The 26,403-nt window shown below is 36.8% G+C and overlaps 2 protein-coding genes and 1 pseudogene across 2 annotated transcripts; all 3 read left to right on the top strand.

The window, feature by feature from the left end:
• The first annotated feature begins 2,481 nt into the window (after positions 1-2,481).
• LOC100250917 (mogroside IE synthase) lies at positions 2,482-4,299 on the top strand. Its single transcript, XM_002275351.5, has 2 exons — positions 2,482-3,129; positions 3,513-4,299. Exons 1-2 carry the CDS (start codon positions 2,482-2,484, stop codon positions 4,242-4,244), a joined length of 1,380 nt encoding a protein of 459 aa, XP_002275387.2. The 3' UTR covers positions 4,245-4,299.
• Positions 4,300-7,020: 2,721 nt separating this feature from the next.
• On the top strand, positions 7,021-9,906 carry LOC109121558 (mogroside IE synthase-like; annotated as a pseudogene).
• A 6,225-nt stretch (positions 9,907-16,131) lies between these two features.
• On the top strand, positions 16,132-17,788 carry LOC100261147 (mogroside IE synthase). Its single transcript, XM_019219734.2, has 2 exons — positions 16,132-16,773; positions 17,066-17,788. Exons 1-2 carry the CDS (start codon positions 16,132-16,134, stop codon positions 17,786-17,788), a joined length of 1,365 nt encoding a protein of 454 aa, XP_019075279.1.
• The last annotated feature ends 8,615 nt before the right edge of the window (positions 17,789-26,403 follow it).

Below are 26,403 nucleotides of genomic sequence, written 5' to 3'. Positions count from 1 at the left end.
TTCTAATGTACACCAAGAAGACCTCTTTTCCTTGATCTCATTTTATTTTCACATGAATAATGTGTTGTTAATTCAACCTTCTATATTGAGATTAAGCTTAATGTTTGGTTGTTTTTCAAAAAATATAAGATGCCTCTCCTTCAACACTTTTGGACATGTTAATATTTGATGTATCTTAATATATGGTCCTAGCCTCCAAGGCTTCATCTAATTTCATATATAATTGTTAAGAATATAGAGTTCTCAACTGTGTAGGAACTCACTTTCAGCATATGTACAACAGCAACACACCAAAAGGAATAATTGGTATCAATAGTGATACCGAGGTGGAATATTAATTATATGCTTTTAGAGACTGGTGTTCACTATGATATGAATGCATGTTTAGTTCTTAGAAAGTTTAACGGGAAAAATACCAAAAACAATATGAAATTTCTCTATTTTATTTGTCAATGGAAAAGTCAAGGGAAAGAAAATTAAATTGTTTAGGGAGAAAAATTTTAGGTTTCTCCTTTTCTTTTTTCTTAGAATTTTTTAAGACTCCTTTTTCTTATTCTCAAATATAAGAAACTTCCTTTCTCAAATATTAAAAAAATCATTTTCTTTAACATTTTTTATTTTCTAAATACTCTCTACAAGAATCCAAATTCGAATTTAACCCCCTGTTCCAATTCATGGATGCTAACATTTAGCACTTATTTGTCCAAAGAATTATATGAAAAGAATGAGAGTTGAACAATAGAATTCTTCAATTAATTTCTAGCAAGGAAGTTGAGTGTTACGATGTACAATAGCAAGATAAATTTATTAACAAGCGCTGAACAAAAAAAAGGGGTGCAACTAAGGCATATGGGAAATATACGATGGGCAGGCAAAGACAAAAAAATAAAAATAAAAAAAAAAATAAAAAGGAAAAAAAGAAAAAAAGACAATCATCCTCTTGATAACAAGAAACCGATGGTTAACCATATCTAACATAGTCCAATTCTAGTTTCTACATTGAGAGTTTATAAACCAAAGGAAAGAGAAATCACGCATGGAGTGTTTTAGTGCTTGAATCCTTTGCTCATCATCCTTAAAACAAACATAGAGGCACAATTCCTTATATCATCCTCTGCTTTCTCGTTGAAGAAGGATTCACATGTACAGTACCAATATGCAAAAAAAACAGGATTCCATTATCTCATAACAGTATATCACCAGATGCTTCTTCTAATTCTCTTTCGGAAAGGACACATCATCTACAAAACTCTATTTCTTTTATGCATGCAGAAAACTAATATTTGAGTTCAGAACATGCAATCCCCTAAAAATATATGTGAACTAACTCATGTTATCTCTTCGTTTCATCATGTTATATCTAAGCATACTTTGAGTTTTTAAAACTTGCAATATTGGATGAGATTGAAAATAAGGAAGAGGGAAATAATATGATTCTTGTACGTAATTTGATTATAATAAATATCAATATGGTTTAGGGACTCTATAAATATGGGAGTGGAGAGAAGAAGAATTAGTTGAGAAGAAAATGGAAGATATATAAGATTAGAATAAGATCAATGGCCAAGGTTTTAGTTTGATATACCAAGAGAGAGTTAATTTTTTGTGTACAACAATAAAAAGTCTCAAGTTAATCATGTTAGCCACTTGTACTTATTGGTTCTTTACCTAACTAATAATAACTAATTCTAATTGTATCAATTGAAGAGATTGGCCATTTATATCTCTAGCTAGCTTGTACTTCTTTTGGTGAAATTTTGACATAGTTTGAACTCAAATGATCTTTTCCTGGTAATGAATGGCTATGATTTTCCCCATGAATTTGTTGGTTGAGAAAAAGGGGAATTGCCATATATGGTTGGTGCTGAAGGACTGAGCAGAATGATATCTAATGACTCTTTCTAAAGAGATGGAGGGAAACGAACAAGAAGATGAGATCCAGCAAAAGTGTAACCATTCTGAAAGATCAAAAATATATTGGACAACTTCACATCACGTCCAAGGAAAAGCATCTTTACCAACTTCTCTCCTTAATTTGGAAGCGCCCTTTGATCTGCCAGTCAAACACCATATGAGAAGGGTAGTTGTACTTGTATTCATTAAATAAGCTTAAAACCATGAACCTCTAGAACTTATTTCATGAAAGAAACACCAACAAAATGTCAAAATACCATATAATAGTTTTTGCCAATGGTCCTTTCCTAATTCCTTTCCCAATTTATTAAGTTTCTAATTGAAAAGGACGATCCAATTGGCCTCCCGACATAGATTGTTACTAATTTATATGGTTTACATGTACCTAAAAATTGAGGGTGCTGCTGGTTCTGAAGAGATAAAAGCTAGAAGACGGACACATGAGATGACCACTTTCCTGGCCTTTCATTGTTGGAAGATTAGGCCTTCCAGCATCTGCAACTCTAGAAATACTGACTTCTGTATCTGGCCTGGTTAAAGAAGAAAGAAAGATCGTTTTGGAGGAAAATGGAGAGTGACAAAAGAGTTAGTGAAACACATATCATGGTCCTTCCTTTCCATGCACAGGGTCACATAAACCCGATGCTCCAATTCTCCAAGCGCTTGGCCTCCAAAGGTATCAAGGTTACACTAGTAATCGCGGCAACTTCCAATAGTCAGTCCATGCACGCCCAAACTAGCTCCATCAACATTGAGATCATTTCTGAAGAGTTTGACAGACGCCAACAAGAAGAAAGTATTGAGGACTATCTGGAGCGTTTTAGAATATTAGCTTCACAAGGCTTGACCGCGCTTATGGAGAAGCACAATAGATCCAACCATCCTGCTAAACTACTTATCTATGACTCGGTTTTGCCGTGGGCACAAGACCTAGCTGAACACCTAGGCCTTGATGGGGTTCCATTCTTCACTCAATCATGTGCTGTTTCAGCTATCTATTACCATTTCTATCAAGGGGTATTCAACACTCCTTTAGAAGAATCAACAGTATCCATGCCTTCCATGCCACTATTACGTGTCGACGATCTTCCATCATTTATCAATGTTAAAAGCCCAGTCGACTCAGCTTTACTGAACCTCGTCTTGAGTCAGTTTTCAAATTTCAAGAAAGGGAAGTGGATATTGTGTAACACTTTTGACAAGTTGGAAGATCAGGTACTTCTTGTAAACCCTGTATATAGACCTTGCATATAATACAAACATAACGACCTGCTAGTCTAGCTACTTAACTTGGACACATTAACATCTGTAGCACAGACATTGTTACAGAAACCACCCACTATTTATAGGATTTATAGGCTTTCAATAAGGAAATTAACCTCGTAGAGTAGAACAACGAGTGAGAGGAATAATACCCAAATGTATTACCACCAGTCGACAACCAACTTTGCTTCATTATGATGAAAGATTTTCTCCTTTGAGGCAAGGCCAACAGTAACCAATTTTACTTAATTTCATAAATTGGAGTCTTTATTTTCCATGATATGATAGCTAAGTAATTGTTTCATTCTGTTAACTTCTTGCTTAAATTCCATTAGGTAATGAAATGGATGACAAGCCAAAGACCATTAATCAAGACAATAGGACCAACTGTTCCTTCGATGTACTTGGACAAGAGGTTGGAGGATGACAAAGACTATGGCCTCAGCCTTTTCCAGCAGAATGTTGACACCTGCATTACGTGGCTAGACACAAAGGGCATTGGTTCTGTGGTTTATGTATCGTTTGGAAGCTTGGCATCACTGGGAGAAGAGCAGATGGAGGAACTAGCATGGGGCCTGAAAAGGAGCAACAGCCACTTCATGTGGGTAGTCAGAGAATTGGAAAAGAAAAAACTCCCTAACAATTTCATAGAGGAAACATCCGAGAAGGGTTTGGTTGTGAGTTGGTGTTGTCAACTAGAAGTTTTAGCTCACAAAGCAGTCGGGTGTTTCATGACTCATTGCGGATGGAACTCAACACTGGAGGCACTGAGCTTGGGAGTGCCAATGATAGCAATGCCTCGGTTTTCAGACCAAACAACTAATGCTAAATTTGTTGAGGATATATGGCAAGTTGGGGTTAGAGTTAAGGCCGATGAAAAAGGGATTGTTAAGAGAGAGGAAATAGAGATGTGCCTAAGCGAAATTATGGAGGGAGAGAGAGGGTATGAGATGAAAAGGAATGCTGCGAGGTGGAAAGAATTAGCTAAAGAGGCAGTAAATGAAGGAGGAAGCTCCGATAAGAACTTGGAAGAATTTGTTGCAGAACTTTTATGCAGCTCAGATTGAAATACAACACTAAAATCTCTGTACTCCCATTTCAGTTATATTCGCTGTCCCTTTGTTTTTGGCCATCTACTTCCATGTTACTCATCTGTATGGAAAAAGTCTCAGCATAACTTAGTTGATTTTCAAATTTCTAAATTAACAGTAATCTTCCTATTGTTCATCTTTCAGCATCTTTTATATTGTGTGTTTAAGATTTTGAAAGGATTGGTTTCAGGAGTGTGAGAAAAAAGGTTGACAGAATTAGATTGCTTAATAAAGTGAAAAAAGAAAATAAACAAACATTTTTCAAGAAGAAACATACACTGAACACATTGCGCTAAAGTGAAACTCCTGCCTACAATACTAAAACCCTTTGGGAGTGTACTCCACAGCATATAACAGCTACATACTAAAGGTTACTCCAAGTGATACATCGGTCATGTTGGACATACGCTTATTGGAAAATGATCCGATATCTCTCAAACCATGACTACCATCACCATTGGTTAGATGCTTAAAATGAAAATTGTAGTCCTGCAGAATGTGTAGACACCTTAGGTTCAAGATCTGGAAAAAGGGCCATGTTAAGTACAACTTGCATGAAAATTGGAAGAAATTGAATATATCGGACGACCTTTAGGAAAACCAAGTATTGGTTAGCATAAGGATAAACATTTTCATCAAAAACCGTAGGTGTGAAGGGTACACTTTAGGCATCTACCCACAGCTTTTATGAAAGATTAGCATGAAAGAGCATTGTCAAACCAGTTTCAACTACAAGCTTGTGCTTTTGTTCTGCAGTTCCATTCTGCTATATGGTGTTCCTGGACAAAAAATTAATGAGAAATTAGTGCAATTAAATGTTCTTAAAAACAAGTTGATTGGGATTATCCACCACAATTATTTTTCAATATTTGCACTTTCCTTTTAAGTCGATCATTTTCAATAAGCCTTGGAATGTTAGAAACCATCACAAAAATCTGAATTTTTTATCTAGGTATATAACCATGTGTAACAAGCAATCATCAATAGGAGTGGCATAATATTGAAAATGCTGCACTGAAGCGATTGAAACAAGTTCCCACAAATCCTTTGCTCATCATCCCTTAAAAGATTTACGTAAGGTTTCTCTTCTATTAAATAGTCCAAAACAAACATAGAGGCACGATTCCTTATGTCATCCTCCGCTTTCTCGTTGAAGAAGGATTCACACGCACAGTACCAATACGAGAAAAAACAGGATTCCATTATCTAATAACAGTATATCACCAGATGTTTCTTCTAATTCACTTTTGGAAAGGAAACATCATCTACAAAACTCTATTTCTTTTATGCATGCAGAAAACTAATATTTGAGTCCAGAACATGCAATCCCCTAAAAATATATGTAAACTAACTCATGTTATCTCTTTGTTTCATCATGTTATATCTATGCATACTTTTGAGTTTTTAAAACTTACAATAGTGCATGAGGTTGAAAATAAAGAAGAGGGAAAGAATATGATTCTAGTACGTAATTTGATTATAATAAATATCAATATGGATTAGGGACTCTATAAGTATGGGAGTGGAGAGAAGAAGAATTAGTTGACAAGAAAATGGAAGATATATAATATTAGAATAAGATCAATGGCCAAGGTTTTAGTTTGATATGCCAAGAGAGAGTTAATTTTTTGTGTACAAAAGTAAAAAGTCTCAAGTTAATCATGTTAGCCACTTTTACTTATTGGTTCTTTACCTAATTACTAATAACTAATTCTAATTGTATCGATTAATATTAATTTTAAGAGATTGGCCATTTATATCTCTAGCTAGCTTGTACTTCTTTTGGTGAAATTTTGACATAGTTTGAACTCAAATGATCTTTTCCTGGTAATTAATGACTATGATTTTCCCCATGAATTTGTTAGTTGAGAAAAAGGAGAATTGCCATATATGTTTTGTGCTGAAGGATTGAGCGGGAAACAAACAAGAAGATGAGATCCAGCAAAAGTGTAATCATTCTGAAAGATTAAAACTATATTGGACAACGACTCCACTTCACATCCAAGGAAAAGCACCTTTACCAACTTCTCTTCTTAATTTGGAAGGGCCCTTTGATCTGCCAGTCAAACACCATATGCAAAGGGTAGTTGTACTTGTATTCATTAAATAAAATTAAAACCATGAACCTTGAGACCTTAGTTCATGAAAGAAACACCGATAAAATGTCAAAATACCATATAATAATTTTTGCAAAAGGTCCTTTCCTAATTCCTTTCCCAATTTATTTTCTAATTGAAAAGGACGATCCCAATTGCCCTCCCGACATAGATTGTTACTAATTTATATAGTTTACATGTACCTACAAAATGAAGGTGCTGCTGGTTCTGAAGAGATAAAAGCTAGAAGACAGACACATGAGATGACCACTTTCTTGGCCTTTCATTGTTGGAAGATTAGGCCTTTCAGCATCTGCAACTATAGAAATACTGACTTCTGTATCTGGCCTGGTTAAAGAAGAAAGAAGATCGTTTTGGAGGAAAATGGAGAGTGAAAAAAGAGTTAGTGAAACACATATCATGGTCCTTCCTTTCCATGCACAAGGTCACATAAACCTGATGCTCCAATTCTCCAAGCGTTTGGCCTCCAAAGGTCTCAAGGTTACACTAGTAATCGCAACAACTTCCAATAGTCAGTCTATGCACGCCCAAACTAGCTCCATCAACATTGTGATCATTTCTGAAGAGTTTGACAGACTCCAACAAGAAGTATTGAGGACTATCTGGAGCGTTTTAGAATATTAGTGACCGCGCTTATGGAGAAGCACAATAGATCCAACCATCCTGCTAAACTCCTTATCTATGACTCGGTTTTTCCGTGGGCACAAGACCTAGATGAACACCTAGGCCTTGATGGGGTTCCATTCTTCACTCAATCACGTGATGTTTCAGCTATCTATTGCCATTTCTATCAAGGGGTATTCAACACTCCTTTAGAAGAATCAACATTGTTGATGCCTTCCATGCCACTATTACGTGTCGACGATCTTCCATCATTTTATCAAATGTAAAAAGCCCACTCCACTCAGCTTTACTGAACCTCATCTTGAGTCAGTTTTCAAATTTCAAGAAAGGGAAGTGGATATTGTATAACACTTTTGACAAGTTGAAAAATAAGGTACTTCTCGTAAACCCTGTATGTAGACCTACATATAATACAAACATAACGATCTGCTAGTCTAGCTACGTAACTTGGACGCATTAACATCTGTAGCACAGACATTGTTACAGAAACCACCACTATTTATCGGCTTTCAATATGGAAATTAACCTCGTAGAGTAGAACAAAGAGTGAGAGGAATAATACCCAAATGTATTACCACCAGTCGACAATCAACTTTGCTTCATTATGATGAAAGGTTTTTTCCTTTGAGGCAAGGCCAACAGTAACCAATTTTACTTAATTTCATAAATTGGAGTCTTTATTTTCCATGATATGATAGCTAAGTAATTGTTTCATTCTGTTAACTTCTTGCTTAAATTCCATTAGGTAATGAAATGGATGGCAAGCCAAAGACCATTAATCAAGACAATAGGACCAACTGTTCCTTCGATGTACTTGGACAAGAGGTTGGAGGATGACAAAGACTATGGCCTCAGCCTTTTCCAGCAGAATGTTGACACCTGCATTACGTGGCTAGACACAAAGGGCATTGGTTCTGTGGTTTATGTATCGTTTGGAAGCTTGGCATCACTGGGAGAAGAGCAGATGGAGGAACTAGCATGGGGCCTGAGAAGGAGCAACAACCACTTCATGTTGTTAGTCAGAGAATTGGAAAAGAAAAAACTCCCTGACAATTTCACAGAGGAAACATCCGAGAAGGGTTTGGTTGGGAGTTGGTGTTGTCAACTAGAAGTTTTAGCTCACAAATCGGTCGGGCGTTTCATGACTCATTGTGGATGGAACTCAACACTAGAGGCAATGAGCTTGGGAGTGCCAATGATAGCAATGCCTCGGTTTTCAGACCAAACAACTAATGCTAAGTTTGTTGAGGATGTATGGCAAGTTGGGGTTAGAGTTAAGGCCGATGAAAAATGGATTGTTAAGAGAGAGGAAATAGAGATGCGCATAAGCGAAATCATGGAGGGAGAGAGACGGAATGAGATGAAAAGAAATGCTGAGAGATGGGAGGAGTTAGCTAAAGAGGCAGTAAATGAAGGAGGAAGCTCTGATAAGAACATTCAAGAATTTGTTGCAGCTTTTATGCAGCTCAGATTGAAATACAACATTAAAATATCTGTGTTGGAAATCAAGCCAGCATCCTCTGTTTACTTCCCTAATTAGTGTAATGTACAGCCTTTATTATAATTGATTTAGGAGTAATTCTAGCAAGGTAGTTTATTCACTTTCCATGTAAGAGTAGTTTATATATTTAGGAGTAATTCTAGCAAGGTAGTTTATTCACTTTCCATGTAAGAGTAGTTTATTCACTTCCCATGTAAGAGTTTATTCACTTTCCATGTAAGGGAAATTCCATTCCGGAATTGTCTCATATCCGTAGGCTATTTATTTATGCTTTCATTCATTGTAAAGAGAGGTATCACAGAATGAATTGAGGTGTTCCTCCATATTTTGTCTTCAAATTCTTCATATTTTTCTTCAAATTCTTCATGGTATCAGAGCAGGTTTAATCCTGTCTCATCGTCTTCATCTTTAGTCAGTTTTTTTTACTCAATTCTATTCTTCTAATTTATGCCTAAATACGGTCCAGCCTTTGGAATGGCTACCAATTCATCATCCTCTACTTCTGATATCATCATCTCATCATCTTCATCCTCTCATCAGATGGAAACCTCTCATCTTCCAATCACAGCCCATAAACTGAATGGGCAAAATTATTTGCAATGGTCTCAGTCCATATTAATGTTTATACGGGGAAAGGAGAAAGATGACTACATCACCGGAGCTTCGGCGGCACCAGAAACCACAGCATCAACCTACAAAAAGTGGATAGCAGAAAATAATATGGTCATGTCCTGGCTAGTCAACTCTATGACCGCTGACATTGGTGAAAATTTTCTGTCATTTGATACTGCCAAAGAAATCTGGAACACTGCAAAAGAAACTTTCTCAGACAAGGAAAACACATCTGAAATCATCCAGATTGAAGGCATCCTCCACGATTTGCGTCAAGGGAACCTTATGGTAACTGAATATTTCAATACTCTTACTCGTCTATGGCGTCAACTTGATACGTTTGAGGTTCATAACTGGAATTGTGTTACAGATGGTTTTTTGTATAAAAAGATTGTCGAAGGGAAACGTGTGTTTAAATTTTTGTTAGGTTTGAACAAAAATCTTGATGAAATCAGAGGAAGAATCATGGGAGTAAAACCCCTACCTAGCCTCAGAGAGGCATTCTCTGAAGTCCGTCGCGAAGAAAGTCGGAAAAATCTCATGATGGGATCCCATCAACAACTGAATATGGCAGAAAGCTCGGCTCTTAAGACTCAATTCGCTCCTTTTGACAACCGTCAAAAAATTAAAGGAGGTAGACCTTGGTGTGATCATTGTAGAAAGCCGGGACACTCAAGAGAAACTTGCTGGAAGATTCATGGAAAGCCAGTAGATTGGAAGCCACGTCAACCACTTGAGAAAGAAGGACGAGGCAATCATGTGGCTATCGATGAACAATCGCCACAACCTGAAGCTAGCCCTTTAATAAGAAGCAAATGGAGATGCTTCAGAAACTACTGTCTCCTCTTTTGTCAGTACAGTCACAAACTGGCTCATCTTCCAACCAGGTCATTGGTTCCGGAACCTTGGTTCACAAAGGTAATTTTTTGAGTGCCTTCACTGCTGGTAAGAAACGTAAAAAACCTTGGATAGTGGACTCAGGAGCATCTGATCATATGACGGGAGATGCGGCAATTTTTGATACATATAGCTCATGTCCAAATAATTTAACAATCCGAATAGCAGATGGTTCACTATCAAAGGTTGTTGGAACAGGTTCAGTTGTGCTATCTAGGGATCTTACTCTCAACTCTGTTCTCCTTGTTCCTAACTTGGACTGTAATCTATTGTCAATTAGTAAACTCACTAAGGAAAAGAGGTGTATTACTAATTTTTCCTTCACTCACTGTGAATTTCAGGATTTGGATTCGGGGAAGACGATTGGCAATGCTGAGGAATGCTCTGGACTCTACATCCTTAAGGAGCGCCATGATCCACAAGAACAACCTCAAATGACAGTTGGTAGTAATTCTTTTTCGGTTTCATGTCAAAATAACGATAGTGCAATTAGGTTGTGGCACTATCGCTTAGGTCATCCAAATGTTATGTATCTCAAGCATTTATTTCCTTCATTATTTAATAAAAATCCAAAATCCTTTGAGTGTGAAATCTGTCAATTATCAAAGCAAGTTCGGTCTCACTTTCCCATTCAACCCTATAAAGAGTCTAGTCCATTCTCAATGATTCATAGCGATATCTGGGGTCCGTCAAGAATAAAAAATGTAACTGGTACTAGGTGGTTTGTCTCATTCATAGATGATCACACTAGATTAACTTGGGTATTCCTCATGAAAGAAAAATCTGAAACGAGTCAAATTTTCAAAAATTTTAAAAATATGATTCAGACCCAATTCCAGTCAAAAATACAAATTCTAAAGTCTGATAATGCTAGGGATTATTTCAACTCCATTCTAGGAGAATTTCTAGCACAAGAAGGGATAGTTCACTTAAGTTCATGTGTTGATACCTCACAACAAAATGGAATCGCTGAAAGGAAAAATAGGCATTTGTTAGAGGTGGCTAGATCACTAATGTTCTCCATGAATGTTCCAAAATTATTCTGGGGGCAAGCTGTACTTACGGCAGCCTACCTCATCAATAGGATGCCGTCTAGGGTACTAAAATTCCAAACACCTTGTCAAACACTCCTAAAATCCTTTCCGACTACTCGTCTCATCTCCACCGTCCCACCCAAAATTTTCGGGTGCTCTGTCTTTGTTCATATCAATCAACAACATAGAAGTAAACTTGATCCTAGGTCACTCAAGTGCATCTTTCTTGGGTATTCTTCAAATCAAAAAGGGTATAAGTGTTACTTTCCGGTCACAAGAAAATTCTACAATTCAATGGATGTCACCTTTTTTGAAACCCGGCCTTACTATCCCAAAAACGATATTCAGGGGGAGAATTCAACTCAAGAATATCAATTTTGGGATCTTGAGTCATTCAGTGAGTCACCCATCACCACTGAAAATCACATTCCTCCAGAGTCATTTAATCAACCCGAGTCCATTGTTGACTTATGGGATAAGGAGCACATCCAAGAGGAAACGGAGGAAAGAACACTTTCTCAACAAACCCATGAGGCAGAACCGGGTCCTAATCCAAGCAAACTTCCAGGTAACAATGCTCCTGATGGTATTGTTGATTCCGAGTTAGAAAATGATATTCTTAATATGCTCATAGCTTGGAGGAAAGGAGTTAGATCATGCACTCAGCATCCCATTGGAAATTTTATTTCTTATGATAAGCTATCATCTACGTTTCGTGCATTCACTTCTAGCATCACAGAGATACAAGTTCCTCAGAATATTCAGGAAGCTTTCAAGCATCCCATGGTGTTATACTGCGACAATCAAGCTACCATCAGTATCGCTAAGAATTCGGTTCATCATGATCGAACTAAGCACGTGGAGATAGATCGACACTTTATCAAGGAAAAGATTGAAGAAGGAGTTTTCAAAGTCAGCTACACTCCAACAAACTGTCAAACGACTGACATTCTCACAAAAGCTCTTGCTCGAGTTAACTTCAAAGATCTGACAGAAAAACTTGGAATGATCAACATCTACAACGCGGCTTGAGGGGGAGTGTTGGAAATCAAGCCAGCATCCTCTGTTTACTTCCCTAATTAGTGTAATGTACAGCCTTTATTATAATTGATTTAGGAGTAATTCTAGCAAGGTAGTTTATTCACTTTCCATGTAAGAGTAGTTTATATATTTAGGAGTAATTCTAGCAAAGTAGTTTATTCACTTTCCATGTAAGAGTAGTTTATTCACTTCCCATGTAAGAGTTTATTCACTTTCCATGTAAGGGAAATTCCATTCCGGAATTGTCTCATATCCGTAGGCTATTTATTTATGCTTTCATTCATTGTAAAGAGAGGTATCACAGAATGAATTGAGGTGTTCCTCCATATTTTGTCTTCAAATTCTTCATATTTTTCTTCAAATTCTTCAATCTGTACTTCCATTTCAGTTATATTCGCTGTCCCTTTATTTTTGGCCATCTACTTCCTTGGTACTCATCTGTGTGGAAAAAGTCTCAGCTTAATTTAGTTGATTTTCAAATTTCTAAATTAACAGTAATCTTCCTATTGTTCATCTTTCAACATCTTTTACATTATGTGTTTAAGATTTTGAAAGGATTGGTTTCAGGAGTGAGAGAAAAAAGGTTGACAGAATTAGATTGCTTAATAAAGCAAAAAAAGAAAATAACAAACATTTTCAAGAATATGTAAACAGGGAAACATGCACTGAACACATTGCGCTAAAGTGAAACTCCTCCCTACAATACTAAAACCCTCTGGGAGTGTGCTCCAAGTGATACAGCAGTCATATTGGACATACGCTTATTGGAAAATGACCAGATATCTCTCAAACCATGACTACCAACACCAGTGGTTAGATGCTTAAAATGAAATGCTTTTTCTGGAGATTTCTCCATGTGGACATTCTCCTTATGAGCTATAAAGAGTATTAAAAGAATAGTGTTCAAGTTTCATAACTAAATTAATTGGAAATTTCATCAAAATCCTGTTTCAGGATTTGAGTAAAGCCTCTGGTAACTATTCTTGCTTAGCATCTGCCAGCAGTAGCATTTGCTTTCAGTTCTGTTTTGAAGATCATTAAGGATGATGGTGTTAGCATGAGACTTGAAAGTTCAGGTATTATTATTTCACTGCAAGTCATCGGACTACTCATTCATGGCATTAAACCAGTCTGGTATTTTGAGGTTAGACTTGAAAAGTTCATCAGCGGGAGTTAATATTCATCACAGCAATCTTTATGTGAACCTTGGCTTTCTTTTGTGCAGAAGTAGCATTGGTGGAAATGGCTTGTGATGACTGTAGTCCTGCAGAATGTGTAGACACACACCTTAGGTTCAAGATCAGGAAAAATGACGAGGTTAAGTACAACTCGCATGCAAATTTTGGAAGAAATTGAAGACGTCTAGGGACCGACCTTTTGGACAACCAAGTATTGATTAGCATAAGGATAAACATTTTCTTCAAAAACCATTGTTGTCAAGAGTACTAAGGCATCTACCCACAAATTTTATGAAAGATTAGCATGAAAGAGCATTGTCAAACCAGTTTCAACTACAAGCTTGTGCTTGCGTTCCACAGTTCCATTCTGCTACATGGTGTTCCTGGACAAAAAATTAATGAGAAATTAGTGCAATTAAAGGTTCTTAAAAACAAGTTGATTGGGATTATCCACCACAATTATTTTTATATATATTTGCACTTTCCTTTTAAGTTGATCATTTTCAATGAGCCTTGGAATGCTAGAAACCATCATAAAAATCTGAACTTTTTTTCTAGGTATATAGCCATTTGTAACAAGCAATCATCAATAGGAGTGGCATAATATTGAAAATCCTGCACTAAAGCGATTGAAACAAGTTCCCACAAATCATAGTGTATTTTACATGTCCCAAGGCAAACTTTGAGATTTTAGTTTACTGGACAGAGCAAACAGAAGCTTGCAACTCTTTCTAGGTTGACAACTAGCTAATACACTAGTCCAACTAGAGATACCTATAATTAACTTTCTTGGCTTGCAAAATTTTAAAATCTTGGACTAAGGGTGAACTGTTGGGTGGCTCCATATCGGAAGAAATTCTTTTGGAAAAATCAAACAAAAGCTTTCTAAACTCTATCTAAGTTTGTTGTATAAATCTGTGTATAAATAACACAAAGTGAGGGTTTATTAGTCTAACTAGAGAGCTAGATTTATGACTTTCTTAGTTTGCAAAATTTTAAAAGCTTAGAGTGAGGGGTGACCTAATCTTAATTTGGTGTTATATATGGTAGGAGGCTTTGTTAAATAGATTTATGATTCATTTGATAGTGTTTTCTAAAAAAATATTTTTAACATAAAAAGTGTTTTAAAGAAAAAAAAAAAAACGTTTGACAAAATTGAAGAAACACTTTTAAAAAGTTAATAAATTATTTGTAGTGTTTTTTAGTTAAATAAATACTTGATATGTAATTTTCTCAAAATACTTATAAAAAAAATACTTTAATTGAAAACACTTCAAAAAGATATTTCGTCAAGTGCACTCTTAATTAATTCCACTTAATGTCTCATGTCCATATATTGTCATCCAAGGCACAAAGATGAACCTTTTTATGGCTTTTCACTAAGATCATTTGATTGTGATCGTTAATTGAAAAACCAATGGATGAGAATTAAAAACAAATTAAAGCATTATTTGTTGTAAGACGTTGGCCTATGCATTGACAACATGATTCTTTTTCATATTGGGAACCATATATAAGAAGTTCCTTTAGCTTAAATCACCATGAGAGGTAAACAAATAGACACCACCATCATGTGAAATTTTTTAACATTCTCCATTACCAACCTAAATTCTTCTCGTTCATAATAAGATGTTTTCAGTTATTAAGCATGTTACCTTGGAGCATTCTAGTCATTTACATTCATTATAGCTAAGGCTTGTGGGATATCATATGCTTGATATGCTTAGTCATACCTGTGCCAGTAATTTATAGCACTATGGTTAGCTTTGCCACAGGTTTGACAGATTATTTTACCTTCTCCTTTGAGTGCCTGTTTCCTTCCTTTAATATTCTTCCATAGAAAGTGATTCCTTCTTCAGGGAGTTATGTCCTTGTCCTCCCTTTCTTTTGTCATGGGAAGCAAGTATTCTTCAAGGGAATACAAGAGTTGGTATTCAATTTCTATTCCTACTGTCATACTCAAAACCTCTTCACTCATTATGCTGAAGCCATCATGATATAAGTAACTCATTGTTGTTCAACCATAGTGCGTGATTCAAGTTGTTCAATACGTTGGGTTACTATCTTAATCTTCTTACATTCTTAGTCTCGGTTGATGATGCAGAATGCCAAGGCCTCACACTAGAGATCGAATCTGAAAGCATCTTAAAAACGCCAGGGCTTTCATGAAGTGCTTGGATGTTTGAGGGAAGATTATAGTTGGTTTTGATTTTTTTGAGGATAGATTCTATTTGGTTTTTGATTTGTGGGGGAAAGTGAAGCCCCCAATATCATATTAAGCTTTTTATTTGCCTCAAAGTTTAATTAGGTAACGATCAGCCAACGATGTATATTGAGTTGATTTGTGCTAAAGCTGATGATGGTTAAAAAAAAAAACCCTTAAATTGTGCCGGGTTCCTACATATGAGGATTTATAAGTTACAACACAATACAAATGAGGAAAAGCGCCTTTCACCAACTTCTCTTCTTCGAAAGAGCCTTTGATCTACCAGTCAAACATCATATGAAAAGGGTAGTTGTTTCCCCTAAAAACTTCAACCATGAATCTCCGGACCATATTTCATTAAAGAAACAATGAAATGTTAAATGCCCTATAGTATTTTTTGCAAAAGGGTCAGTTGCCGCCCCAACATAGATTCTTCCTGTCTATATCGTTTACATGTACCTACAAACGGGGTGCTGTTGGTTCTGTAGAGATCGATAAAAGCTTGAAGACAGAAAAATGAGTCACATTAATTTGCCACTTTCCTATAGCCTTTGATTGTTGTAAGATCAGGCCTTCCAGCATAACTTTATAAATACCATCTTCTCTATCTGGCCTGGTTATAAAGAAGAGAGAAAGATAGTTTTGGAGGAAAAATGGAGAGCGACAAAAGACTCAGTGAAACACATATCATGGTCCTTCCTTTCCATTCACAGGGTCACATAAACCCAATGTTCCAATTCTCCAAGCGCTTAGCCTCCAAAGGTCTCAAAGTTACACTATTAATCACAACAAGCTCCATTAGCAAGTCCATGCATGCCCAAGATAGCTCCATCAACATTGAGATCATTTGTGAAGGGTTTGACCAACGCAAAGCAGAAAGTATTGAGGACTCTTTGGAGCGCTATAGAATAGCAGCTTCACAAAGCTTGGTTGAGCTCATTGAGCAACACAGTAGGTCCAACCATCCCGCTAAAATCCTTGTGTACGATTCGATTTTGCCATGGGCACAAGATGTGGCTGAACGACAAGGCCTACATGGGGCTTCTTTCTTCACTCAATCATGTGCTGTTTCTGCCATCTATTACCATTTTAATCAAAGGGCATTCAGCAGTCCTTTAGAAGGGTCAGTGGTAGCATTGCCTTCCATGCCACTATTTCATGTCAATGATCTTCCATCATTCATTAGTGACAAGGGATCGGACGCTGCTTTACTGAACCTCTTGTTGAATCAATTTTCAAATTTTCAGAAAGTGAAGTGGATCTTGTTCAACACTTTCACCAAGTTGGAAGATGAGGTAATTTTTATAAACCCTGTACATATACTTACATATTGTATAAACATCATGACCTGCCTGCCTGGCTACTTAATTAGCTTACACTTGTTAGCATTCATTTGAACGTAGACATTGTTACTGAAAGTCTGAAAACTAAAAGTGACAGGAACAAAATGATATTGAATAATGCCTAGATGAAAAGGCCACATCACAATGAAGACACCCAAATGAATTACTATCAATCAACAACCAACTTTGCTACCTTGTAAAACAAGTTTGATTCTAATTCACCTTTCCACTTAAATTCCATTAGGTGATGAACTGGATGGACAGCCAACGGCCAGTCAAGACAATAGGACCAACTGTTCCTTCGATGTACTTAGACAAAAGGTTGGAGCATGACAGAGACTACGGTCTCAGCCTTTTCAAGCAGAATATTGACACCTGCATTACATGGCTAGACACAAAGGAAATTGGGTCGGTTGTTTATGTATCATTTGGGAGCGTGGCATCACTGGGAGAGGAGCAGATGGAGGAACTAGCATGGGGCCTGAAGAGGAGCAACAGCCATTTCCTGTGGGTAGTCAGAGAATTGGAAGAGAAAAAGTTCCCCTACAATTTTGTAGAGGAGACATCTGGGAAGGGTTTGGTTGTGAGTTGGTGCCCTCAACTGAAAGTTTTGGCACATAAAGCAGTTGGGTGTTTCCTCACTCATTGCGGATGGAACTCAACGCTGGAGGCACTGAGCTTGGGAGTGCCAATGGTAGCGATGCCTCAGTTTTCCGACCAAACAACTAATGCTAAGTTTATTGAGGATGTATGGCGGGTTGGGGTTAGAGTTAAGGCGGATGAAAAGGGGATTGTTAAGAGACAGGAAATAGAGATGTGCATTAAGGAAATCATGGAGGGAGAGCGAGGGAATGAGATGAAAAGGAATGCTGAGAGGTGGAAGGAGTTGGCTAAAGAGGCAGTAAATGAAGGTGGAAGCTCTGATAAGAACATTGAAGAATTTGTTGCAGAAATTTTATGCAGCTGATGTTGAAGTTGTTCAACACTTCCAACATCTTATATGTATAAATGTGTTTGTATTCAAAATTATATTGCTCAGTATCTTATCAATCAGATCTCTTTTCCCTTGAAAAAAAGTTAACACCATGTTAGATTGCTTAAAAAAAGTGTTGAACCATCTCATTTGAAAACCAATCGGTGTTTAATGAGGGTAGACCAAACCTTTTATAGCATTCAACATCACACCACATGAACTTATTCTAAGAGCCATTATTTGGGTGACTCATCCTCAAACTTAAGAGCTTGTTACACCCAAACACTAAGATTTGTTCCTTCAGATTTATTAACGACTTGGATGTCCTGAATTAGGGCCGAGTGGCAAAGTTTGATACATCAACCCTAACACGCTTTTTTATGGATTTTGCTGGAGTATAATCGGATTTAATCATAATCGTGTCGACTTCTATAACTCATTTAATAAATGAGCAGTTTTCGGATCAACAATCGCATAATACAAATTTGACTCGAATTGTTCCATTTAATAATTTGATTGATTAATCTAATTATAATTTTAAACTATTTAACTCATTTTAAATTTATTTTTAAATAAATAGGTCAATTGAATCATAAATGTATTTCATGGATATTTTAATCATAAAAACTTATATATTACTTAGCCTAATTATTAAATAGAAGAATCTAATCATTAAATAGGTTAAATGTGTTACACAACATATTACTTATTTAACGATCAACTAATATTTGAGTTTATGTTTTTAGCAATATTATTAACTATGTCGAGTTTGAATTGACCTATATAATATGATGCATAGGTTCTAACACAACATAAACACCAATCATCAACACAAATTACCACTTCTACCTTCAATCCAAATATCACTATTTTTATTAGTGGATATATAAACATTTCTTAATTCATTATCAGATATATCCATATCTCATTAATAAGGGAAATATATTGAAGATGATTTTGCAAACAAGATTTGTTCCTTTCCTATCTATTATGCAACGAACATTTAATTAAATTTTTAGAAGAACAATGTTTCTATTTTTTTTTTCCCTTTGGGATCAACCTACCAGAATTATTAATATTTTGTTATACTTGTTTTGATTATCTATTTAATTTTCTTATTAAGACAAAAAGAAAAAAATGAATTATCAGAGGAATCCGGAGGTCCTTGGGAAAATGCTTACAAACAAAGGGTTGATATGTGTTTTATCAACCCTTTTGTCTTTCTCCATTTTTTTTTTCCTGCAAAACTCTTTCTTTTCCAATGAACGGAAGGGAAGGACACCAGCAGAAGGCCTAATCCTAAACATGGCCCCGTGACTTTTTTTTCTTCAACTTTAATTTTCTCTCTTTGTACCAATGTCAGCCAATTTTTACAAGCCAAATTGACAAAGTACTATATTTTTATAAGGCCATGCTGAATCAAAGCATTATTTTATATCATCTCGGTGAAAGTGACACCATGCATGCATGCATGCATGGACCCTAATGAGAAGTTGAGATTGTGGAACTGAACTACTGAATATAGTGAGGGATTTTATAACTAAACTATTGAATATATTTCTTTTAAAAATCTAAAAACTTGTTCTTTACACTTATGCTTTTATACTTGATCTATCTAACTGCTCGTAACTACTTGAACTATCTAACTGATCACTGCAACTAATTGAACCTTACTTTGATTTGAGGCAACCCTTATTAAGCCTCTTAATGATGCGATTTAACAAGAAAATAAGTAATAGGGGCTTCAAGGATAACATATGAGGTCCATCTCATAAATATGAGAGATTGGATTTGGTTAAGATGTGCTTGTGTTGAAAACCCTCTAAATAAGAATACTTGTAACTAATTGAAGTTATGTCAATTTAATTGATGGCTATATCGCGAAAGGATGAAAGTCCAAAGGACTCCTCGCTTCTCAATACTTTTGTAAATAATTTTTAAGTTAAATTTAATTTGAGTTTAATCTTATGAGTTAAATAGTCTAGTTGGGAGCATCAACTTAACTGCAACTTGACATCACTCTAGAAAAAAAACCTACAACTACTTCATTATAACATTGGGGTGATCTTTGTGTGATTCTAAATCTCATATTTTATGTTCGTTCTAAACATATCTAGTTTGATTATTCTTTTATATGGGAAAAGAAAAACTTCCTATATGAATAATATACTATTCATTCCTCCCTCCAAATTGCAGACATGTTAACCAAATCCATGCCTTGACATTCTTTTACCACTTTCTTTTAAGCTTGAAGTTCATCTTATTCCACTTGCAAACTTGATGAGGTTGAAAATCATTGAACTCAGTGGCGGAGCCTACAAATGGCTTGAGGGGAGGCAACATGTAACTCTTAATTTAGGGGGAGGGGGCAAAAATTAAATAAAAAACATTTATAGACTAGTGGTAATGAAACAATTCCCTCCTCTTAAAGACATTTATTTAAAAAATAATAAAAAAATTTAAGGGGGCATTTGCCCCCGGACCCATCACTATCAAGCTAATCAATTTCAAGCATACCATACCCAATGATGTACAAAGTTACACATAAAAAAAAAGACCAAAAAATGGACAACTAATTTAACATGATGCATGACTTTATCACAGGGATTATGCCCATCAAAAATCAGTCTCCAAAATCTTCTCTTAAGTAACTTCGTTTCCTTTTTAAGAGTTATTACCATTGCTCTTTAATGTACGTATCAGTAAGGACTAGATCAAAAATTGAAGAGAGAGACAAAATATAAAATTTATTTTTCTGCACATTTCTTTCTCCCCTCATTCATTCTTATTTCATTTGACTTTAAGGAAATGCCTTGGGAGCTCATGTAAGAGCGTTCTGTCCTTTAGCTTTTGTCTATTCATAATTAGTACTCACCCAGTCTGATTGATATGTTGAAGGTACGCAATATTATAAGTTCAAGTTGATAACCAAATAGATTCTAACCTAACCTCCTCTCCCACAGTTGTAACTGAACAACCGTGTAACCACTCCCAAACCAACTCACCCAACCACCTCACCTAGCTTATAAATACCCACACCGATGTACTCTTAAGATAATTAGACAATTCTTCTTCTTCTTACTTTGTATTTTCTGATCTGTGTAACAACTTCTATCATGGTATTAGAGCTAGCTTTGTTTTCTTGATTTTTTTTTTCTTTCAAGATGCCGTCATCTACTCACTCTTCTGATCTTCATTGACCTTCTTCTTCAACCTCCAGCCTCGTTTCTTTATCCCTCAACCATGTCCTCCCAATCAAACTTGACCATAACAACTACATTCTCTGGAAAACCCAGATCGAAAATGTAGTTTACGCTAATGGCTTTGAAGAATATATTGACGGCACCAAGCCATGCCTGCCTCAAGAGCTCCATACTGGCGAACTCAATCCTGATTTTGTGCAATGGAGACGTTTCGATCGCATGGTTCTTAGCTAGTTGTATTCCACGTTAACACCAGATATTATGGGCCAAATCGTTGGGTTTCAGACCTCCCATGATGCTTGGATGGCTCTACACAAAATATTTTCTGCCTTATCCAAGGCTCGTATTCTACAGCTTCGTCTTGAGTTTCAGACAGCAAAGAAAGGGGCTGATCCTATGCTAGAATATATTCTCAAGATCAAGACTATTTCTGATAATCTTGCTGCTATTGGGGAGCCTGTTAAGGAAACTGATCATATCCTGCAACTTCTTGGAGGACTGGGTTCTGAATACAACTCTATTGTGGCCTCCTTAACAGCCCGTGAAGACGATCTTTCTCTTCACTCCATCCACAACATTCTGCTTACCCATGAGCAACGTTTAAACCATCAGCATACCTCATCTGCAGACCTGCCATTTGCGGCTGCCCACATAGCTGCTACTCCTTCCACCCAACATCCCAAACCTCATCAACCCAGATTCCAATCTCCTCAACCCCGATTCCAATCTCATTACTCAGGAAATCGCCAACATGTCCCATTTTCTCATACCAGACCCCATAACAGACCTCATAACAGACCTGCTAACAGATTTTCCTCATCTGCTCCTCACAGACCTCCTCACCTCCCTACTCGCCCTCAATGCCAATTGTGTGGTAAATTTGGACACACCGTTGTAAAGTGTTATCACCGTTTTGACATCACCTATCAAGGAACCAATGGTGTATCTTCTTCACAAGACTCTTCTCCATTACAAGCCATGCTTACTATAGCACCAGATCATCAAGATTCTTGGTTCTTTGACACTGGAGCTACCCACCATCTCAGTCATTCTGCTCAGACTCTCTCTCATGTTCAACCGTACTCAGGTGCTGATCAGGTCACCATTGCTGATGGTCATTCCTTACCCATCCTAAACACAGGTAACAAATCATTTTTCTTTCATTCCAAGATCTTTGGCTTAAATCAAGTTCTTCATGTTCCTCAACTCTCCACTAACCTCATCAGTGTTTCCAAATTTTGCATTGATAATGCTGTCTTTTTTTAGTTTCATTCAACCCATTTCTTTGTCAAAGATCAGGTCACTAAGCAGACACTTCTCAAGGGATGGCTTAAGGATGGTCTGTATGAGTTTCCTTCTTCATCATCTACTCATGCTTTTGTGTCTACAAGCTCCATTCCTGCTCTCACTCCTGGTGCAATTTGGCATTCCAGACTTGGACACCCAGCAGCTCCTATTCTTTCCAAGGCTTTAGCCTTTTGTAATCCTTCTGTTTCATTTCAGATTAATAAAATTGCTCCATGTAAAATTTGTCCACTGGCTAAGTCTCATTCTTTACCTTATTCTTTGTCATCTTCTCATGCATCCCAACCCTTAGCTCTTATTCACACTGACTTATGGGGTCCTGCTCCTTCTCCTTCCACATCAAGTGCACGGTATTTTCTTCTTTTCATTGATGATTATTCCAGGTATACCTGGATTTATTTTCTCTCCACCAAGGACCAGGCCCTCTCCACTTTCATTACCTTTCGAAAAATGATTGAAAACCAATTAAATTCCACCATAAAATGCATTCAATCTGACAATGGTGGGGAATTCATAGCATTTAAACCTTACCTTGAAGCTCATGGAATTGTTCATCAGTTTTCGTGTCCACATACACCCCAACAAAATGGTCGGGCAAAAAGGAAAATCCGCCATCTTGTTGAAACAGGCATGGCCCTTCTGGCTCAAAGCTTCCTACCTTCAAAGTATTGGTCATTTGCCTTTCAAACATCAGTCTATCTCATCAATCTCCTACCAACTAAACTCCTCAATTTTCAATCTCCTCTACAAGTTCTTTTTCATAAAATTCCAAATTATCATCATCTCAGAGTTTTCGGCTGCTTGTGTTTTCCCTCCTTAAGACCTTATAATCACCACAAACTCTCCTATAGATCTACTGCTTGTGTGTTTCTTGGCTATGCCTCAGCTCACAAAGGTTACATTTGTCTTGATGTCTCCACTAGTCGTCTATACATATCCAGAGATGTTCTCTTTCATGAATCCTCTTTTCCATTTCAGTCAATACCTGCTCCTTTACCCTTGCCACAACACACTCCTCTCACGTCTGCCTTAATAAATCCACCTTTCTTATCTACATCTTCACCCCCAACCGTGTCATTTCCTATCCCTACTTCAAGTACCGACTGCACTTCCACTTCAGATTCTCTTCCACCACTACTTCAGGTCCCATTTTCACCCACTCCTTCTCCTACACCTTCCTCTTCTCCTTCACCTCTCAACACCCACCCTATGGTGACTAGGGCAAAATCTGGAATTCATAAGAAAAAGAGCTTTCTTATGCAGACAACAAGTGAGCCTCACACTTACAGTCAGGCCTTTAAGAGTGAACCTTGGGTTCAGGCTATGCAACATGAATATCAAGCCCTTCTTCGCAACCACACTTGGAGTCTAGTTCCTCCTCCGCCCTCAGCACACATTGTTGGTTGCCGTTGGATATACAAGTTAAAATATCTCCCTAATGGCTCAGTAGAAAAGCATAAAGCTAGGCTGGTTGCTTAAGGCTTCACCCAGACTCCGGGAGTGGATTACTTTGACACCTTCAGTCCAGTTGTGAAGCCTGCACCATACGCCTCATCCTTGCCTTGGCAGTTTCCTTTCAATGGCCAATTCGTCAATTAGATGTGGAAAATGCATTCCTTAATGGGGACCTTCAAGAGGAGGTTTTTATTGCTCAACCTCAAGGGTTTGTCCACCCCAAATATCCTCACTATGTTTGCAAATTACACAAGGCTCTTTATGGCCTGAAACAGGCCCCTAGAGCTTGGTTTCAGAAGCTTCGAGTTGCATTGGTTGATTATGGCTTTCAATCATCTCGGGCAGACACTTCTCTCTTCATTCACCATATCGCTTCTGACATTCTTATTCTTCTTGTATACGTGGATGATATCTTGGTTACTGGTAGTAATCCCAAGCTGGTTTCCCATTTCATTTCCTATCTCCATGACAAATTTGCCCTCAGAGATCTTGGCCCTTTATCATATTTTTTGGGCATTCAGGCTCAACAGCAGGGCTCGGTTTTGGATCTCAATCAACAAAAATATATTGCTGACTTGCTCCACCGCACTCAGATGGAGGCTTCTAAACCAGCCCCTACACTCGGCAGCCTTGGACGCACATTATCTCAGTTTGATGGTGTTCATCTCCCAAATCCCTCAGAATATCGTCGTATAGTGGGAGCTTTACAGTATGTCACTCTCACTCGGCCTGATATTGCTTTTGCCGTGAACAAAGCTTGTCAATTCATGGCCAAGCCCTTTGATGTTCACTAGTTGGCTGTCAAACGCATTCTTCGTTATTTAAAGGGCACCATCTCTCTTAGTCTTCATTTTCAACCTTCCACTTCTATGGAGCTTCAGGGATATAGTGATGCTGACTGGGCCTCCTGTCCGGATGATTGCCGAAGCACCAGCGGATATTGTGTCTTCCTCGGCTCAAATCTCATCTCATGGTCCTCCTCCAAACAACACTTAGTCTCCAAGAGCAGTGCTGAATCTGAATACCGAGGATTAGTCTCCCTCACGGCTGAGCTAGTGTGGATTCAGTCCCTTCTTCAGAAGCTTTGCTTGCCCACTTCTCCACCAGTCTTATGGTGTGATAATCAAAGTGCAGCTCATCTTGTTGCCAATCCGGTCTTTCATTCTCGTTCCAAACACATCGAATTAGAGTTGCACTTTATCAGGGAAAAGGTGTTGCGACAAGAGCTTCAAATATGCTATGTGTCGTCCACTGATCAACTTGTTGATATTCTAACCAAACATTTTTCTATTTCGCAATTTTGTAGCTTACGAAGCAAGCTCACAGTCACCTCCACGCCTATGAGCTTGAGGGGGGATGATAACCAAACAGATTCTAACCTAACCTCCTCTCCCACAGTTGTAACTGAACAACCGTGTAACCATTCCCAAACCAACTCACCCAACCACCTCACCTAGCTTATAAATACCCACACCGATGTACTCTTAAGATAATAAGACAATTCCTCTTCTTCTTACTCTGTATTTTCTGATCTATGTAACAACTTCTATCACAAGTTGTCTATGCCAGTATTGATTGCATCATATTTTTCAATATCTCGTGATTATATCACATCTATCTTCTCGTATCATATCATATATTATCATATAGTATTTCTTATTAAAATGCCCTTTTAAAACATTAGAATGCTGGTCTGTATTAGATATGATATCTAAGTTGTTCTCATGGCCCAAGAATTGACTGAAAACTTATTATACTTTTCCTTCATGGAATAAATTACCTTCTCATTTCTCTTTTATCTTCTTGTTTGTTCTCTCCTTTCATAATCCAATCATATCAATTTTGTGAAGTTATGCTTGGCTCTTGGAAAGTACCAATAAAAGGGAAAAAAATATTTAAAAATGATTTTTCTTTTTTTAATATTTGGATCCCATTAAAAAAAATGAAGAAAAAAAGGAAAATATAATAGAAAATGGTTAAAAAAAAATATTGAAATCCTTTGACAAAGGTGATGAAAGTTTGAGGAAAGAAGCCTCGAGAAAATTTTTATTTTTTGTAGTATTTTCTTTCTTTCAATATTTTAAGTTATATTTGGTTCCCAAAAAAAATTAGGAAAAGAAAAAAATGTTGAGGAAAATTATTTTTTCATATTTGGTTTTCTTATAAAAAAAACGAAAGAAAATGAAATATAATTAAAATTTTTGTATATTTTTAAATTATTTAATCTTGATACAGAAGAGTTAAATAAATAAATAAAAAATTTGAAATAGTATAAAAAAAATAATTTATTTATCTTAAATCTATTTTTTATTTTTCTTCATTTTTTCTTTCTTTTACTTTTCATTTCTATTTTATTTCCCTCAAACTTTCTGGGACCAAACATAGCCTTAAACCAAATACAACCTAAATTTTATTGGAAGTACAGAATGAATCAAGCTTTTTACACACTTAATAAAGAGAGGCCATTAAGCATAACATGACCTTAAACCAAATACAACCTAAATTTTCTTGGAAGTATAGAATGAATCAAACTTTTTACACACTTAATAAAGAGAGGCCATTAAGCATTGAAAATTACCATAGGCATTTTATTTACAACTTAGATATTTGAAAATTAACACAAGCTGAGATGTGTCCATACAGATT

Source organism: Vitis vinifera, chromosome 5 (assembly GCF_030704535.1).
Source record: "Vitis vinifera cultivar Pinot Noir 40024 chromosome 5, ASM3070453v1".
In the NCBI taxonomy this organism is placed as follows: Eukaryota; Viridiplantae; Streptophyta; class Magnoliopsida; order Vitales; family Vitaceae; genus Vitis; species Vitis vinifera.
Note: the sequence above shows the minus strand (reverse complement) of the source record. Positions and strands in the feature narration are given on the sequence as shown.

Coding starts and splice junctions, on each gene's coding strand:
- LOC100261147 (XM_019219734.2), top strand. CDS start 16,132: ATGGAGAGCGACAAAAGACTCAGTGAAACACATATCATGGTCCTTCCT. Junction 16,774..17,065: donor TCACCAAGTTGGAAGATGAG/GTAATTTTTATA, acceptor AAATTCCATTAG/GTGATGAACTGGATGGACAG.
- LOC100250917 (XM_002275351.5), top strand. CDS start 2,482: ATGGAGAGTGACAAAAGAGTTAGTGAAACACATATCATGGTCCTTCCT. Junction 3,130..3,512: donor TTGACAAGTTGGAAGATCAG/GTACTTCTTGTA, acceptor AAATTCCATTAG/GTAATGAAATGGATGACAAG.